We start from the raw sequence: 20,915 nt of genomic DNA, 5'->3' as shown, positions 1-20,915 counted from the left end.
GCTCTGAACACAGGCTCCTTGATTAAAAGACTGAAACCTTGTGCTGATTTATCGAGAGAAACTTCGTTTTATACGTCGAACAGAAAGTAAAATGACTCTGTAACATGATCCGTGATCCTATATACCTTCACGATAATTAAAAATGAATTATCGATCTACAAAATGTACTGTATCGCAAGAAAATGACTGCAAATACCTGATATTTTCTGATGGAAATTATGCAATTTGAGGTGCGTTGAAAATTAATTTCATTTTATGGTAAAAATAAAATTAAAATTAAATTTGATTAAAGATAAAATTCTGTTGAAAGGGAAATAAGGGTACCTCAAATGGAAGAAACATTGCAAATAGCATTTAGACAACTTTTAATATTACGATTCTTCGTATTTAATTTTAACTTTAGGTTTATTAAATATTGAAAGATTTCGTGACTATGCTCCGCGATACATCTTCGTTATCGATTTTATTACGCGCAGATAACGTTCATTGTTATTCTTTCAAGATTTAAATAATAATTAAGCAGTTACTTAAAAAGTCTAAAATAATATTACAGATTTATTCTTAGTAGAAAGAATGTATATATATCGTGATTATTAAAAGTTTTTGTTCAAGTTATATTACTATTTTCATTAACTAAATTCTATTATTTATTTCTCTCATATCTATGGAATTCTTCTTATAAGAGATTTAACAATATTATATTTTACAAGTTCTTATAGGTTCCTAATAAATAATATATTTTCTGCCTTCATTAAAAATTAGTCATTTGAAATTTACAAGTAACTGTGCCAGCTAATGTATGTATTAGAACGAAAGGTTTTTCAGTGAAGTGTATCTATGATCTTCAAAATGTGTGGCTCTTTGGACGTGCATTTGAATTTAGTACAATTGCATATAGTTATACGTAAATATATTTAACATGAAAATTTTAGGGACGAATAGGAAATTCGACGGAGAAATTTATAGGAAAAGTTTAGAGTGAAATATTTTAACGTGTTTAAAGTTTAATGCAACGGTATTTTCATTGTTTGCTTTTTTCATTCGATATTAAATGTTTATACTATATATAGTTCATCTATGATACTCATGATAAATTGTAAAACTCTTAAATAATCATTCAACTTCAAAATAACGTTTTATAATCATCTGCTCCATTGAAAATTACAATTCGAAAGATCATAAGCTGTTATTTAAAGAGTCTAGAACAATATTACAGATTTATTTTTAGTAGAAAGAATGTTTTTCGTAGAAACTGGAAACGGAAGAACGTGAAGTTTTTAAAGTAAGATTTAAAGTATTGTATAATTCAGGAATTATAAACTACTTTCTGGTACAATCAAAAGTAACAAAGAGCCGCCAAATGTTTGAAAATTTCACGGTTACATTGCTATGAGACTTGAACGTGTTTCAGGTATGGAACATACTACTTGAGGCGAAACGTTAATAGGTCAACAGGTACTCCAATTTTCGACGTCGACTGGAATATGTAAAGTCGTACTATGAAAAATTAAGGAACGTCGTGCATATGCTACGGATCTTAGTTTGAAGCACTATTGAATATGCAAAGTTGTTTTGATTTAATTTTCACTCTATATGCTTTTTTTAATTTAATTACTTCGAATCGCAAAAACTCGAATTAAGGAAACGTTTATGCGCTTAAAAACGCGATCAGAATGAAATACTTTAACTCTTTGATCCTTACAATTTTCACTTCACTATTTAAACTCGCCTTTTCCTTTATTTATACAGAACGTATTATGGTCGTGGAATAACATACAGCCACTGACGTTTTAACATTTATAGACATTTTTTGTGAATATATTATATTACATAAAACATTTTGAGCAATAAATAGACGACAGACAGTAGTCGTGCAATGTAGTAAAAGGAGGGTAAAATAAAATGTTGCGTGTGTGAGTGGATGTATATGTGTGTAGATGATTGAGCGAGAATGAAAGGCAATAGGGAAAATAATCGTAAACAGAGTGCGTTATATGGCCGGGAAACTGAAAATGAACTATACCACTATAGTTAGAAATTTCAATTACGATTATATTGGTAAAATTTGAAGCAAATCTAAAAATGTATAACGTATACAATAGTTTATTGCTTTCTTAAAAAAACAAATTATTTAAACAATTGATTATCGGAGTTTGTAATTTATGTAATTGTTATACGAGGAAATTATCGGAGAAGGAAATATATGATATAAAAATATAAATAAAATATAGTAAATACAGATGATATAGTTATTAATCAAGAGATGTTATGGCAGGATGTTCACATGAACACGTTAATTAATTTTCCTCAATTACACACAGTGTTTGTAATTGGTCTATGTACTTTTCTTGGAGGAACATACATATGTGTATAATGCGCAACTCGTTATAATGAATTGTTTCGTTTACATGAAAGCACAGGCGAACGTGTTTGTGCAACAAAATGTATATGTATTTTACGCGGTGTACTTCAAGCAAAGTAAAGGGTAAATCGCGTTGCATGTGAAACATAACTCCTAGGGGATATGCCATATATTCGTACAAATATATTTATCATCGTCTATTTACATTGGTAAAATTACTCAAGACATTCTTAATAATATATTTCAAAATCATTGAAATCCGTGAGTGTGTCACACACTATAGCCTATATATAATTACCGGATATCTGACACGAGAAAAGGAACAGATAGAAAAACAAGGAAAATAAATGTGTTGCGTGTTACGTCGACTTAGGAATAAAATATAAATCCCGCTATTGTTATCGTCAAATCTTTTATACAAATTGCAATAGATACGTTCCATGCAAAATGTAAAGAAAAGTGTGACACGTAATATGTTTATTTTTTAGTTTAACAAAAACGTTTTCCAACAAAACTCGTGTATGTGTATACGGAACGACATAACACAGCGATACGTACAACTGTTCCGAACTGATCTTGAACGTGATCAAACATTCGTATTAGTCGACGTGGTACGAGGGTGATCGTTGAATTTCGAGATTTTGAAACGACCATTTGCGACAGAATCGCGGCCGATTTTATGACGTTTGTCGATAGCTTGCGGAAGATAACGCACGATTAAAGGTATCGCTGGATAACGGATATACGTACACACGACGAATCCTATACAGAGGCAATCGGATATTCATTTGCGGCCAGCCAAATGGGAGAGGTTCGCGAACCCTCAGTTGCCCCTGCGCGTTTCTCTCCGCGCTATGCTGCACCATCCCTTCTCTTACCCTTTGCCACCCTGTTCTCGGTGATTCACAATGGCCTGGGAAACGACATGTCGCGCTGTGTTTAAAACATTGCTGCCTGACCGGGGAAACATCGTAATTCTGATTATTTTTTACTTAATTTCTCCTTTCTTTTTTTATTTCCAAATCCTTCGTTATCCGTAATTCTTTAACCGAGCAAAAAAATATTCTTCCCCACTGATCGACGTTTCTATTTAACGTATGGGAAAAGTAGATTTAAAATCACTTATCGAGTAATAAATGTCTTATTTCATTTTGAAAAGCGAGCTGCAGCACGTCAATTCTACTTCTTGTGGAATTAATATGCACAGGTACGGCTTCCTCTCGACGTTTTTCAAGGACCGCCGACAGAAACTGACGACCACGACAGTGCAATAAAGAGCCAAAGAAAATTCGAACATGTCCATACGACGTCTAAAATCTATTTAGGAACTTTGAAGCGACTATCTCGTGTATGGCAAAAATGATCGTATTCCGAATTGTTAATAGATGATGGGGTTAATTAGAGCGTCGTTTACTTAATTGGTCAACCGATCGATTAAATAAATTTTTTCATCGATCAATCCGATGTTAATCGTCACGACGCGAAGTATCGTACAACAGTTTTAAATGCGATAATTTGAGTCGCGAAAGCCGCAAGACTATCGCGTTCTCTTTCGTTCGAGTCGCATTACGATACCTACATTTGCATTGTACACGCGTTCGCGGATCATTATGCGTTTCACAAGGTTGTTTGCGCGAGAACACACGACACAACGAAAGGAACTGCAGACAGTGAGATTTTGAAGCTGGAAGTTATCGTTATGCGAACGCACCTGTTGTCAAGATAATTGGGATCGTCATTATTCAGTAGACAGTAGTGTTTCGAGCGATCGCACGATGCTTTGTTATTCCTCACGGATTATTACGTTGTTTTTGCGTCACCGAGCGTGTAGCGGTGTATAAATAAAGGCGAGACCAAGGGGGATCCCTTTGAAAAGCTTGGAAGGGTCGACAAGCAACCAAGCAATAAATATTGATCCATGCATCGGTTAAATGCGATTTGGTGCTATTTGTAGCGGTCCCTTTGCAATCCGATCATAATGAATTTATAGAGATTGCTTGAACACATTTTGATCGAACGATAAGAATATCGTAGCGATTGAAATTCTGGCGATAATAGAGAAACAGATCCAAAATTTAAATTGTATTTAATGGAAAAGAATTCTTAAAATATGTAACACTTGATTATTTAGTCAGTGGCACAAGAGATCTTTCCTCTTCGACTGTCAAATAAAAATAACAGTAGTCGTTCGATGTGAATGTCCTGTCTTGAACTAAATGTAATATATTTTTTCGTGTGCAAGATTTTAGTTCGTGGGTTAGAGGATGTTTGTTATTCAGGAAGCGAGAAATGTTGAAAAATCGCTGGTAGGTGGATACATATGCTGACGAGAAAGGGGGAAAACTTAAGAAAGAAATTAATTAAACTGTACTGGAACAGTTGATAAATAGGATATTGAAACTAGGAAGAGGCTCGAGAATAACGTAAAAGAAATATCGAAGTGAACTGCAAGAGCTTGTATTCAACATGATTATGATTACTTTAAGATAGACCAGGTGAAACGAATAGGTTTAGTGATTTTCTTTCTCTTTTATATATCTTCGAATATATGACGTATTTTATACTATTTATAAAGCTTAATGGGATATATCGTCTACTTCTTTAGTACGGAATAACAAAATGTAACTGTTTCCATAACTTAGTTAACTATTCACGTCCATTGGCAGATATCTAATGAAGTCGTTGATTTATTCAGTGATAATAATGAAATATTTCCTGCATAACAGACAATTAGCGAGGCCATTAGAGCGTTGGTTTGTAATGCTAGAATCATTGTGAACGATTTTGACTAGATAATTAATCAATAGGATATCAAACTAGTTCGCGAGTCGTTTTACATTAACGCATATGTTATACGAATCGATTAAATTTCGCATCAATTTCACATTTTTCTGTATTACGAATCTGTTTCATTGCGCTCTGAAATACGATTTACCGTTTGAAATATACATCTGTATCGTAGATCCTCTATATATGTTACTATCAAATCTGTACATCGCAAACATATCTCTAACGTAAAAGGGAACAGATGTGAAACAAACACATATCAGATCCTCAAATCGCGGCAACGTCGATTGATAAAAATCATAATAATTAACAAGCTGTACCTTGACTAGAGACAATTGTTACAAATACCGATAGAGTTTATAAACACATATTAAAAATTATTCCTCTTTGCTATGATATTCGCCTTGTTCTCGAATTTTATTCTTAAAATTCGTATCGGTAGAAAAATACAGGAGAAATAAATTATTCTTGCGATAACAAAGATTTCAAATACGTAAGAAGCTAAATCACAAACTAATATATTCGATGTCGTTATTCATGTTACCATTTTCACCATCGATACTCATCTATACATTCATTGAATCTATAAATTCAATTTTATTTTCAATATTTATATTGACCACGAAATATCTCGCTTGGAAACATCTATAGCAATGGGATGAATGCTAAAAAAAAAAAAAAAAAAGAAAAAAAAAGAAAAATGATGGAAAACCGCGGATGGGAATTAGGCACAGAGTTCAGCGTTATATCGCTTAACGTTTTTTTCGCTCCATTTCGTTTTAACGGTAGCATGCGTCGCGGAGGCACGCACCGAGCAGGTTGGCCGCGTTCTAAATTAGAGCCTCATATTGCCGGTTTCAAGCCGGACAGTTCGATGTAGCTGGTTTTTTGTTCAGCTAGAATTGCGGACTCGTCGCGGCCCGGACGAGTTTTCATTTTGAAATGACCCTATTTGCATTACCGGCCGGCCCTTTTTTTCGACACCACCGGTTGTTTTACAGGCAACAAACAGTGTCCTCGATTACACTGGCGGAATGGTGGTTTAAAAGTAACGAGATCGCTACGTTTCCCGACGCTTTGTGCATTTTTACGGAAATTACAGGAGGTTGTTTGTACGCCGCAACATGGTTTTCCACCATCTGACACTATGATCTGACTCTCCACTTAGCCACGTTAACAAAGTTTTTAGCTTTGACGCCGCTATGCGTAAGCATGGTTTTGGCTTTTGTAGTATTATTAAAAAGGAGGAGGGGAAAGAAAAAGCTAGACGAAGAAAAGTACGTATCACTCGAATTACGTAACTGGACGAATAATTCGCCTTCGATGTTGCTAGAGTGATCTAGCGTGTAACAGTAGGACATAGCAATTGTCGTTTTACCTTACGATCCACAGATTCTTCCATTCTCTTGTTCCATTTATTTGCTTTCTTTGGTTAAATTTTAGGTTTGTTGAAACATTGCGCGAGAAAAGAAACGAGTAAGAAACGCACGATCGAGTAAAATATTTATAATATATTGTAAATGGTTGATTTACTAGGTTTTTCGTTTCCTATTTGGTGAATAGCGAACGATAAATGGACTTTAAGGGAAGCTGCTTTATTATTTTGAAAGTAAAGTACGTATTGTATAAATGGATGTAAAAAATGGTCATTTAACACTTTGACTGCCACGTTGGTCATATATGACCGGCCACGGATTCTCCTGTGACACCATGGTGGTCATTGGTGACCGGAGCGCTTGAACTCCTTACAATTGTAAAAATTGTATGAAAATTGACAGTTAGGGCATTTTGAATATAACCGATAAATAGAAGATACTTTGAAATAAAAAGTGCCCCATCGAACAATTAAACATTTTTATTAGTATATCAATAAAAAAAAAAAAAAAAAAAAAATGAGAACAAATCTCGCATCTAACGGTGCACTGTGTTTGCATCCATATCTTTGAGGGGTAATCTACGAATATTATTCTAAACATACCTTAGAAAATAATCGTAAATGCTGCTTTATAATCATATAATTGAAGCTAGAAGTGTGCGCATGCCATACTATTATATATAAAATGAGCAAATATTGTTTACTAATATCTTCTACAAGTTTCAACAATATATCATATCCTGGTCGTTTTGCTTACGACGAAATAACGAATGCGAATGGTTTGTTGAAATAAACGAAGCCTTGTTATAATATGTCGCTATAAACTGTTAGCAAGGCGCCACGGTGGTCACCCATGACCATCAATAAGATAAACGGTCCATTGGGGAAGAATGTTGTCTTACATCGTCAATTTATTATTATTTTGCCATTATATGCTTTGGATAATAAAAATACTCCCATGGCGCTCTGAGCAAAACATGTGATTTCGGCGTGGCAGTCAAAGTGTTAAATGGCACACAGTGGATGGATATTTGGTCTTCATCGTAGATTGGCTCGTAGAAAGATCCTTTAAATTACCCATCATCATAGCGTGTGATGCATCAAATCGATGATGTGGCTTATCAGAATCTTTCAATAGTCATCTTTCTATAGAATTAAAGTAATATCTAATAAATTAAATCTAATACATTAAAAATAGTATCTTTCTGTTGGAATACAACGATATTTCACACATAGGCACAAATACTCTTACACAGACACCCACACAAGCATTTGAACAGGACATTTACACAGGTCATACTCATTACTGTATAAAGAGTGGGGCTCAAAATATTTAAGGGATCATGGGTCACTACCTAAGTCTAGTCTGAAAGTAACTGGCCAACAATCAACAATTCTTGTATACTTTGTTAATTATATCACTCGCTTATATACATTTGGTTCTGTAGTTCTGTTTAATAAATATTACTGAATATTATTTTAACATAAACATTGTATCTTCCACAGATTATTAATCTTAACTTTAAGATTAAATTCTAACACTTTCAATAGAATTTAGAAAACTTATGAAAATTCGACAATATACATAGTTAGTCTCGTAATGCATCTTCAAATCCAGGTGTGTCGTTTGTCCAGCTGTTGATCACGGGTAATTAAAGTCCAGAGATACAAATGTCTATTGTTTTATCTGTGTGCGTATACGATCAATCCATAATCCTAGGAATACGACTGTAATGTATCAGTTGAGGAGAAATACTTATTAAAAAGACTCTTTCTTCAGATGTAAGGTAAAAATGTCCTGATTTTATGTTTTAATTCCAGCCGAATAATATTTATTATACAAATTAAGTTATAGTTGTTAGTAATCTCACAGATTTAAACAGATTAAACATATTTCAATTTTACCAATATTTATTGTCATCGTACTTTTTTCCATTCGTATTTATTTTTAAGATTTGAAATAAATTGTATTTTTTTATTAACGCGTAAAAACAGTTTGCAGCAATGATATTGATTTTTTTTAGAAGGTATTTCTTCTTTCGTATCAAATATTTGTATGTCGTCAACAAATAAAGAAAAACACGATAAAGCTTCTCTATCGTCGATAGTAGGCACTGAAATACTATTTCAACAAAAGTTTCTTTGAAAATGTAGCAGCCATATTTTCCAGTAACATTTTGTCAAAAATAAAAGATAGTCTTTGATATTCGAAATTTTATATTTATAAAAATTGAGCAAAAATTGTTGGTTCTTTCATTGGATTTTTTGGCTTGACTGATGAAAACTGAATTACGTAGCAGGTATCTTTCATCTACCTATCATTTGTAACTATAAACACACGTCTATCGAAAATAATTCTTGTTGATTGCAAGTGCCAATCAAAATGAAAGTTTTAGAGAATAGACATGTATATACATATAGTCGAAAGCGTCTTTTGAATGTTTTCGGCATTCGTTTTATTATCTTAATTCATATTGATCGATCCAAAAATGTTTCGCTCTCTTCTTATTCGCTTAAACTGTAATTAATCTTTTAAATACCTTATTTAACTAAATAAACACTTCTTCATTCTCGAATTATAGATTGGAAATAATATTTATTACGAAGACTTTCGACAGTGTTTCAACGTTTTCTACCATTAAATATGTAATCAAAATTTTTGAGGCAAAAATTTTAGGAAACTATCGATTATCAAACAATTCGTAGTAAAAACTAAGAAGTAAGTAAGAAACTACTAATTTTACATGATTTCACTTCTACGATTTTATTTATTATATCGATGAGAAAATCATTCATTAAATCAAAAGAGGAAAAATACGTACAAGTAAACGAGTAATCGATTATCGATAATTATGATTACTAGCAATATAATGAATAAATAAATACATTTTTTGAACCAAGCCTCTGTAAAATTACGTCTATGAAACCACTGAATACGAGTAACGTGTATCAAATGTTATTTCAACGTACGAATTCAGATGGGGCCACGTGATTCATAATTCGAAATCGGCAGGTACGATTTTTTTCCACAGGCAATTTACGCGGTACAATAGGACTCTGTTCGCCGTTTCCACGTGTTGGTCTCGCCATCGAGATTTGTGCATGGTTACACAACCGCGTTTGGTATTTGTAGCGTGAACGATCCAATAAAATGGTACGTTTAGTAGCCCGTTGGGCCGATAAAACCGAGCCGGGACGATCCGTGGCATCAATTTTTTAAGATCGTTCCCTGAGAAAATTTCGTTTCGCTTCGCGATATCGGTTTCTTCCACGCAAAACCACATACACAGTCCCAATCGAATTCATACACGAGAAAGTACGTCAGTTTTCGTGTAACATTGCGAGATGAAATGGCTGGTTGGTGTATCGATACACCAGACGAACAATGACGTCTCCGCTTTTGCCTTTGAAATATTTATCGTAACCACCCTCTATGGGAAACATCACGTGCCATTTTTACGTTATTGACCTGCGAGTTTCTGCGAATACGTCGTTCCCTCTCGTTTTTTCTCGGCTTTCTTACGATATCTCCACGATTTTTGGATAAGATATCTCGTGAGAGATTGCGCAACTGTAAAAAGGCCGAGTCCTCGTAGGCTAGCTTGTTATACAGCTGTACAGTGACCGAAAGATCGGCCAAAGTAGGAGTGTAGTTTTTCTAGACAGCCGAGAATCGATAGAACGTCGTTTTCTCGGTTGATAGTTCGATTTATTCGCGATTGATGGTGGAAGATAAAATGTACGCCGTCGAGTTGGAATAACAGTGGAGCAACACGAAAGAATCCGTATAACGTAGAAAATCTTTTCCACTTAGTCACTGAATACTGAAATCACGTTGCAGCTTGTTCTGTCGATTTCGGAGGACCACTTTGTTACTTGTAAAATGGAAGTTTTTCTCCGCTTATTTGAATATTTTTCCTATCTAACTAAAAGTGTCGTAATGATTCATTTTAGAGAAGCCTCGTCGGTAATTTTGCACAGAAAAATGTGGAAATCGTTGAGGGGTTAATCTTCCGATTTCAACAGTTCAGACGACGACTGAATATTCAAATTCTGCTAATTTCTAAGTCTGTATAACAAATATTTCCGTGCACGACGATCGGGTCTCTCCATAACCGCTCGGGGGGAGCAACGTTCTCGCTCGAAACGGCCAAGTTTTTTCGTCTAATTTGTAAATTAAACAGCATCCGCAGAAAACACTGATTTGCATAATCACCGAAATCACCGCAGCGACTTACCCCCTTGTTCCGCCTCTCGTAACGTCTGGCGTTTTTCAGCGGCGGTCGACACGTTTTCTGAATCAGAGACCGTACGTGTGCAGCCACTTGCGAGAAAGAGTAATTGAAAGCGGCGGGAAGTCAAGGGGAGAAGAGGGCAGCTTTTTTCCCTGATACACGTGGCGAATCCGTTAAATTGATAAAGTTTTGCAAGAACTTTTATAATACCAGGCTGTTGAAGAATGTTCAAGTATATACGAGCTGGCAATTTATGTTCTTCCATGTGGCAAGGCGGCCGCCTTCGAACCTCGAGAAGCGGCGGTTAGGCGAGGCAAGGTAAGATGGCGACCTGTATGCCCCGCAGCTTTGACCATCTCAAGTTTCTCGCGTCTATGCGGGTAGGTGCGGGCTGTTTATCACACTTTCGAGGAGCATAACCGTCGTAAAATCGTCCCGCGATCTACATTACAAAAGATCCGGAGCTGCCGTTGGTTTGGCAGTGTGTGTAACCGAGTTCCTGTCGAGGCCCGCCTTTCGTTTCCTTCCTTCCTTCCTTCCTTCCTGGCTGTCTGGCCGCCCGCTTTCCCAACTTTGCAATTGTAATCAACGATAACGATTCCGGCAGCTCGTTTCGTTATTCGCGCGGAATAATTCCCGCGAAATGCAAAACGGCCATTCGAACGTTTCTATTTAAGAGATTACCTTTGAGCCTGGCTCCGACAATTTTGTTGACTGTTTTTCGTCGCTTTGGTCACTCCCTCCCTCCAACCCCCGTCGCACCATCGTATTTGTAGCGTCACATCGAACGTCGAGGCCTCGGTTTAGATCTTTGCTGTTATTTACCGTGCGGCGCGTTTCCATAGTCACGATCGCGAATTAATTAATTTTCCGGTGGATTAGTGCGCTTTTATGAACAACGCGCGATATTATCGGTGAATAATGGAACAGTTAAAATTAATATTCGCTAATAGTACGGTAACACTTTTAATTTGTCTAAATTATACAACTACCGGGTGAAACATTTATTTGAAACGAACGTTCGCTGCGTATAGATGTAAATTTAATGTCATGTATTACAAAGACACCTAAATCGAATATATTTTAATAACGTGATACAGTTTATGAAACTCGCGATATTTATATTAATTTAACATTTATGTATAAATTCTATTTATTAGATGGTAAACGTAGACCACAATATGATCTAAATTAATTTTCCCGAGAGAACAAGTTGCCGAGCAAATTATTATATTTCAGGTTGTACGGAAAAAAAAAAGAAACGCGTGCCAAGTAATTGAATTGCCGAACCGAAATTGAATAAAGCAGATCTTTTGATATTTTAGCTGTTTTAATTAATGAGGTTATTTGAATTATACGCATATATCGAGGAATTTTATTATTAGAAAAATATTTCATTCTGCGATCGCTATTCGAGGTAGTGGAAAAACAATTCAGACAAATACGAGGTCATTGCCACTTTCGAAGATCGTACTAAAAGAAACGATTCCACAATTTTATTGTACCTCGAGAATTTCAATTTTGACGAACTCTCTATCGCTGCTCATTTTACTTGCGTGCACGCAATAACGTTGGTATTGTTCCAAATCAAAAGCGAATATATAATTCGTTTAAATTTTAATTGTAAATCCAACGTATTTTATATAATTCAACGTATGTATAAAAACAGGTCCAATAATTCTTATCAATTTATACATGTTATGTACATGTCAAAATATAGATGTAACGAGGAAACTTTGAAGTTTAATCTAAAAGTAGAAGGAAACTTCTTTGAATCTAAATCGATTCGAATATGTACTTTGGAAGAATGTCGTGGAAAGAAATCAAAGAATTTTATATATAAAGTTCAGAAGGGAGGAGGAATTTATGGGCAAGTTGAATAGCTTAATTTGATTAAAGCAGTCTTCAAACACGCGGGAGATGCGGGTACGTGTTCAAATCCGATTCTCCTTCGATAATCTCTCTTTTCTCGCAGCGAAAACGAATTTAAGGAACGTGTTCGATGTGTAAACCAAGCAAAATACGAATTTGCAGTTTCCTAGTGTTTCACCGCTGTAGATATCCAAGAATAAAAATTGAATAAAACGTGCGAGAAGAATAAGAGCAAAGTATGTACGCAAAAAAGAGTCCGCAGTTGTTTTATCAATTTGTGTAAGAGAGTGTTTCGTTCGTGGGATCCAATTTCTCTATCATCATCCTTAATTCATTCCTTCACAATTTTTGCAAACGAACTCTGCCTTTGATACATTTTTCTCGATGCTCTCAGTTATTACATTGCGCGAATATCCTCTGGCTGATTAATCGTTCGTTTCCCATTTTGACCAACAATTTCGATAGTTTCACACGAGGCTTTCACAAATATGCTGATACTCATAAAGAGGAATGAATTTCGTCGAAAAATACATACTATACGAACAGTACAAATGAGTTAAGATAGTATTATTCGTAAAATACGAACAAGCGGCAAAAACACATACACGATAGAGCAAAAATTCGTAGTGACGTCGATTTTTACTTTCTCGGAAATATTAGAAGCAGCTGGCGAAGATGTATGCCTACGTACTTACACACACGCGTGTATCGACTTGGCCGGAATAAGCCGGAAATATTGCATGTGAACCCTGTGCGCCAAGTTTGGAAGTGAAATACGCCAGGTTACATTAAAACCTTGCTGCGGATATGGATGCAAGTTTTGAGCATTTGACACTGGGGACGGCGTGTCGAGGTGTACACGGCCACGTCGAACTCGCGTGTACGTGTACACACGATGTACTTTATCCCTTGTACACTCGGAAGGATCGATAAGTGCGCGTGTATCGACATACCACGGGCACAAACGCAAGTATTCCGTTGTTTTCGAAACTCTTGGCATACTTCTCGTTGGCAGGGGTTCGTAAATCCGTCAGACTGTTTCCCGAGGAGTTTTCGAAAAACGTCGGGAAGAATATGTCTGCCGGTATCCGTTTCTCTACCTACTGTTGCTATCGATGCTATCTAACTCGTTTTAGCGAATTCCAAAAGTTTCACGTCGATTTCGTTCGACGTCCGTCCCCGACGACGACGTCATGCTCCTCCTAGTGGTCGTACGTATCAGCCATTGCCCTATGTATGTAAACGTATGTGTGTGTCCGTGCTCGTCGCCTCTGTTCCGGGATTCAACGGGTGTGAACCCGGCATACCGACGACTTTACCTCCCTCTGAAAATGAGTCATTCCTTTCCCGACACGACGACGTCCGCGCCGACAGGAATGCGGAATATATCGTTGATCAGATAGGTGAAATGGAGTTTCACGTTGACGAGGAACACAGAAATGCGGCGTGATTTCTGTGATTTCGAGTCGGTGCACCCGAGGATGGTTCTACGGAGCGATTTGCGTTCGAAAGCCGTTTTGAGAAGCAGCGCTGGCCGAGGAAACACGCGGTCCCTTTATTCCTTCCAATCCCAGCTTGGATCGCACGACAATAAATGTTCGTTCCGTTATGGGGCAGCCAGTAAAAATCGTACGACGAACTGTAACTTATCGCTGTGCCATTTCACCCATCAATTTGCATAATTTCCAATCCTATGATTTCGTTGGTTTGCCTGCTTTGGAATTAATATAATATCGTGGATTATATTGTTCGCTCGTTTACATTATTAAATCTGCTGAATACTTTGTAAAAATTCTTTTATCTAAATGATATCGTAGAAAACACTGTACTTTGGATACAACTCTTGTCATATTACGCGCATTTTACGTAATTTCTCACTTTTTAATTTAAAATTCAGTCTACTCGTAATAGTTACATCTCGTTACAATATAAACAAAATGTTCAAAGTTTTATATGACACGCACTATACTCACGGAAACCATTTTTATAGCGATTGTTCAAATATTTCCACGAGGCTCTGTCGCGAATTTGGTTTTTTATTATATACAAGACCGAAACAATTGGAAAAATAATACGAACTGTAAACATTATTCCGGAAGAAATATGTTACTCCGTGTTTACACGCAAACTCCATCGGTTTTTTTCTTTCAACCAGTTGCAAGTGCATTAGCAATTTCATTGGTGCAACTAGGAATCGTACTTTGAAACTATAGGCGAAGCAATAAAAGTACAGAGGAAAGAAAACTCTTTCAGAGGTGCAGGGGACAATTTCGTTCGTTTTTGCAGAAATCCGTCGACCGACGAGATTTCCCGCCAGTAGAAATTCACTAGCTTGCGTGGCGTCAATTTACCGAAACACGAGGAGAGCGGGTTCGTTTGAAAAATTGATTCGTCCGACAGCCGGCTGTTGCTTTGAAGTGGTGCGTCACACGCGAACGCGGCTTACTAATTTTAATGGCTTTCGATTTTAAAACGTAAGACATCTGGTATCTTAGAAATAGTAGAAGATTCGTTTATGAATGGTTGCTAAGCGCGTAACCAGCAAGCCCGGTCTTTTCATGGACGATATCCAGCTTTGAAGTTTCCCAGAAGGATATCCTACCATAGCAATTAAAGCGAAACTTTTTATCGTTAGCGGGGCTCGTTTCGGAAAGGAACGACTTGTGCTCAAACGAAGAACTTCGGTGCCGCAGATTCTCCTTTCTGCCATTGTGAATGGCTCGAAATCCGTTTGTTCGCGTTTCAATTACGCGATAATAGGAATCCTGTCTACTTGCCGGAACTTACCGAACAATACGCTGCTCACACATGAGCGATAGAGTCAGATGGTGGTGTCAGTGTTAACATGGCAAACTTGTCTCTTAAAATTAACAGGCACCCGATATGTGTATGTAGAAAGGGTGGAAATCATCAGGCACGAGATATCAAGGTTTTTGTCTGCACGTCATAGTACCGGTGTTTTGAATAATTGTAAGATAATAATGGGAAATGTGACTCATCGCGTGTTTCGCGTTTGTAGTTTTCGCTTTGAATTTCGTACTTTTACTCATGGGATATGCTGGCTTCGTTTTGTGGAAACGACTTAGAGCACCTTGTATATGCATGGATAATAATATTATTCGTTTAAACACTTTATGTTATTTTAATAGGTATATAGATAATGTAAATATAAATATTATTTTAACATTAGAACTACCGATAGTTAACACGAAACTATTTCTACCAAAACTAGTCAAAATGACCGATCTTTAAAAAATACATTATAATAGAATACTGTTATATTTATTGATTTATTATTTTGTTACAGAAGGAATTCTATGTTATGTAGTACAGTTTTGGTATTATTAATCCATCTGGGACCATGATCCCTAAACGAGGGTTGACACATTTATAAAATTCTAGAACCAGTCATTTTGACTGGCGTGGTATTCTAGTGTTAGCATTTAGCGATCTAACGATCGGTCCGAAATTTTCTTGATAACTGATCGAATGATACTCGGTAAAAATTTTAAAAACGTGAGGCAAGTTGTACAAAACGAGGAAATTGGTTAATTGGGGTTCGATAAACAGATTGCAGGACCCTTTTACACTTTGACAAGTATCAGTCATTTTGATTGGTATTGGTATAAGTAGCCTTGATACAAAATTATTTTCAGTTTGAATACATAAAAAACAAAATAAAATTCATTATATTATTCTTTTAGCTATTGTCGAGAAAGTCATTACATCATTGTGGACAAAAAATAACATGCAGTAGGAAATTTTCAAATAAAATTGTAGAACAAGTTAATTTGGCTGGTGTGATAGTTCTAGTGTTAATATAGATATAATATTTTCTTTCGATATACATATATATTTCTTGCGAGTATAATTTATAGCGTAATTTAGTTTAAACTAGTTTAGTTTCATATTTCTCGGCGTATATATAACGGATAGAGAGTATTTTCCTTTCTCGACTGAAAGTGGTATGCGTATCTGAAATTTGTTTGACTGAAATATGACAATATTTCTCTAAGAATCGCACCCCGATACTTATCGACTACTATGTCTCCTTTACGTGGCGAATATCGCATACTCTACCCTTTTATCCAATTTCAAGTGTTTCTTCCGAAAATGGAGAAAGTTGAAATATCCAAGTACTAAGGTGTTTTACAATTGCTCGATTCTCAGATTCGCTAGCGATTGGAAAAGTAAAACCATTTCCCTCCAACTTCCGGACGGACGTGCGTGCGTATAATTTTTATCAAACTCGAAGTTAAATATCCGACTAGATCAGAGTTGTTAAATGAGAGGATAAAACATAAATTATATGTATATCGAAAGCCAAACGTTCCTTTCTTAAAGCTGTAAATATAGCAGCAAGCACATATGAATATTTGATTGGTCGATTATAATTTCCATCGCGAATAAAATTCATATCTTTGAACTATAAACCAACTTGTACATCTGAAATAAACCTAACACGAGGTTTCCAACGCTTAATGAACAAATAAGCTAAGTTTTGATCTATTCTAATTTACACCAAGGTATAAAATCTACGATTTTAATCTTCATTGTTCGACAAATTCAATTTCAGTTATTGAGACTCTAGAAGCCTCATCGTCCATTTCATGCAATTACCAATATAATTAAATCATAGAATAGAAAACTTCGTTTATAACGCACAAAGAATACAGCTCGATGTCGTATTGTATGCACATTTGAAATAATTTCTAACTGTTCGAATGCTTATGGTCGACTAACACTCACAACCTTCCCCTTCCCTATTTCCGTTCGACTTGTTCCTATCTCCTGTCTGCAACTCTAAACACTGCAATCTTCGAATGCTTTCCTCCAAATAGGAAGAAAGTTTCGGTATGAAAACGCTTCCGCAGTCAGGCAGAAATATTCGCGATGCGGCAAACTTGTAACCTCTTGTACTTTAATTCCATCCGAATTTTTCGGATCCTCTTTTAAATTCGACTGGCCGTGTTATCGTCTATCCTATCGTTTCCCCTCTCTTCTTACTCCTCTTGCCCACCGGAGTGGATGGTTCGACGAAAGAACGAATTTTTGAATATCACGGAGGCGAGTATCGTTTCTCCTCTGGCGAATCTGTTCTCGAGGCGAAAGACAAACACACTTTGCGATCCATTTGTTCCGCAGGCCGGGCATTCCAGCCGTGTACGCTGCAATCTGAACCTCGGCTGTGGATGATGAACGGCCGCACGAGGAGAGACACATTGCCATCACGATAGAATGCTCAACGGAAATTGAAATTTTGACGGGACATAGGCGCGCGGCAGAAAGGACCGGACCCACTGTGGCACAGACGCTGCGAGCGCGTATACCGTATAAGACCGTACGTCATGCGCCGACGTTACGTCTCGAACACGTCCCGTACCAATAACTTATTCTCAATGATGCGTATCGTCTATCTTTAACCGAGCACATCGAACCGATTTATGGTACTGACAATATCTGAATTTACTAGACGCGAAAGGGACGAGCGACGGGAGCGCGGTTGCAACGACACAGAGGTAGCGAGGGAAAAGATAAAACGAACGTGCGAAAGGGAGGTGGAAGCAGAGAAATGTGTATGTAGCGTGGCGAAGAAAAAAAGAGAAGAAAGGAAAAAAAGAAAAATGAAGAAACGGAGGACGATGTGGAAATAGGAAGAGAAATAGCGGATGGAAAAGGAGTAATGACGCAGGGAAAGAATTTGGCAGAAATGAGTAAAAGTAAAATAGGGGGAAGTTCCTTTTATTCCTCTTGAGAAAAGTCGAGAGCCAAAGAAAAAAAAAAGAGAAAGAGAAAGAAGAGATCTATGAAATGTATAAAAAGGCGCGGAGGGAAAGAGAGCATAAATAATAGAAGGGATATCGAGGGTAAAAGGTAAAATAAAAATCTTAGGAATTTTTCGAATCTTACTCTAAATGATAATCGAACATACATATACCTAGTATGTTACCTAGAGATCGAATTTTGTTCAGTTATTAAAAAATATTTCTAGTTCGTTATATATCTGGGTATCGTTGTACTATAAATCGTCACCTAGCCCTCTGTAAAATGGTTTTCCCTGCACATTCAAATTGTTTGAATAAAATGAACGAAGGAATCGTTTCTGGTTTATTTCTCCTGATATTGGATATTTCTCTTTAAAAACCTAAAGCGATAGCTTCATCGTAGACAAACTACAACGGTAACGTTGAAAGTATTCCAGCGGATTAAATTCACACGTAACTTCCGCGACAAAAAAGAAAAAAAAAAAAAAAGAAAGAATAACTCTCACTCGAGAAATTTAATGTTTCCACAATTTGTACGTAATAACTTTTGATGCACAAAAATCTTCATTACGTAATACAACTTATTATTAAGAAAAGCAGAAAGAGGAAAATAACACACTGTCTCAGCTTTTTCCTCTTCAGCTTAATTGAATCGTCACGGCGTGTAAATCAAGTATTACAGATAGAAGAAACATTTCGACTTGTTCCGCTTTCGTAGTTTTATAAATGTCGATTTAAACGCGTCAAAGCATCAAGCACTTTTTCTAATGAAACGCTCCTTAATCGTTCTCCTGACGATCGACGAGATTCATTCGTGACCTAGTGATGTAACCGACATCATCGTATCGCCTCTCAATAAATTTAATGTTATGGTTGTTTGTGGAACGTGTTCGATCAAACGAATACAAATGACAGTTATTATGAAGCACGATTTCGCGTTAATATTATCTCAAAACTGAATTCGATACACGAATGAGTGGCCTATGACGTATCGATAGAATGCACTCGCACGTTCCATATAAAACGCGTTTATTTATTAGGAGTTTGAATAACATTGGACAAATTACTATTTTGTCTGAAATAAATTCAAAATGCGAATTATTTTATTAACAAGGTTATCGCTAGAATTGCGCATACTAAGTTTGAGGGTGTTACAGACAAAATGCAAATTGTCAAACTTTTTTAGGCAAAGTTTATCGTGTCTGTGGAAGTATAACTTCGTTAATTCTATTTTAAAGGGAGATATCAAAGTTACAAGTTTTATCAAGAATTCGGTCATTTCGTATGCGACGACTTGACAAGAAGAAAGGACGAACGTGCTACTTACTTTCTATGAAGGAATACACAGCTTTGAAACCTCGTGATTGGCGAGATGATGTGATGCCATTAAATTCCAAGGAAAGCCGTGGTCCGTTACTCATGATAGGCCGTGCTGCCTTTTCACTGCAAAACGAATCTATCTTCTCCTTCTTCCTGTCTATATGCACGTACGCCACTAATGAATCTACGCCCTCACATCTGAAATTTACAACAAACGTGACGTTAAAAATTACATTAAAAAGTGTACTAATTTTAGCGACAATTCCCCATATTTGACATTTTGTTCGTGAAATTTCGTACTGGTAAAAACTATCTCGACGTTTGACATAAACGTAGACAAATTTTGTAAATGTATCACGCGCGTTGTATACAACTCGTTAAAACTACTCTTTATTTTTGAACATTTAATAATATATTAAATATAACTATTTATAATATTATAATAATAATATATAATAGTATATATATTATATTATAAATATATATATAATATATATATTTATAATATAATAATAATATATAACTATTTAATAATATATTAATACTATATTATTTTGTTAATTAATATTACATTTAATATTTTTGAAATATTAATTACTGTTTGTTCGTTTATCAGTACTGTAATGAGACACGCACATAATAATTATATCGATGGAATTTGAAAGCACAGTGATTGAATTATTATCCGACTTCTTAAAAAGCAAATAACGAATAATAGCTGCTCGTTGTTGTTCTATCCACGAAAATACGCTCATCGTCGATAGTATGGTTACATTGGATTATTATTATTAGTAAATGACTGTAGCTTGCGATACATCATCAGGGTAATAGTGTCAACATTCATTATCATCGATTAACGTAATTGGGTAAATTGTGTATGAGACAGGACGATGATACGAGACAGCGCAGGCTACGCAAAATAGTTCTTGTTTAGTTTTCGCAGAGTGGGAACAACATATGCGCAAATTAGCATCGTAAAATTGCGACAAACAAACGTTGCAAATTGGATTTGCAAATGTTGTCGATGACATCCGTGAAAAACTTAATTTATGGTATATTTTCTATTTTCCTTAATTGTTGCATACAATATATTTTCTGTCCCGTTTACTACTTTAATTTGTCTTATTGATCAGAAGAATTTACTTTCGAAATATTTGCATACGTTGAACGTTGCATCGAGCGAATAGGAAATAAAAAAC

General features: G+C 36.0%; 1 protein-coding gene across 2 annotated transcripts in view; it reads right to left on the bottom strand.

Annotated features, from left to right (window-relative positions):
• The window catches only part of Sol1, a 531,756-nt gene that overhangs the window by 28,241 nt on the left and 482,600 nt on the right, over nt 1–20,915 (bottom strand). For both annotated transcript variants that reach the window (XM_072010125.1, XM_072010126.1), the window contains exon 10: nt 19,724–19,914. In XM_072010125.1, the coding sequence (XP_071866226.1) occupies nt 19,724–19,914 (191 nt within the window). The remainder of the gene's footprint in view (nt 1–19,723; nt 19,915–20,915) is intronic.

This window comes from Bombus fervidus, chromosome 9, assembly GCF_041682495.2.
Source record: "Bombus fervidus isolate BK054 chromosome 9, iyBomFerv1, whole genome shotgun sequence".
Taxonomy (NCBI): Eukaryota; Metazoa; Arthropoda; class Insecta; order Hymenoptera; family Apidae; genus Bombus; species Bombus fervidus.
This window is presented reverse-complemented; position numbering and strand designations above follow the sequence as displayed.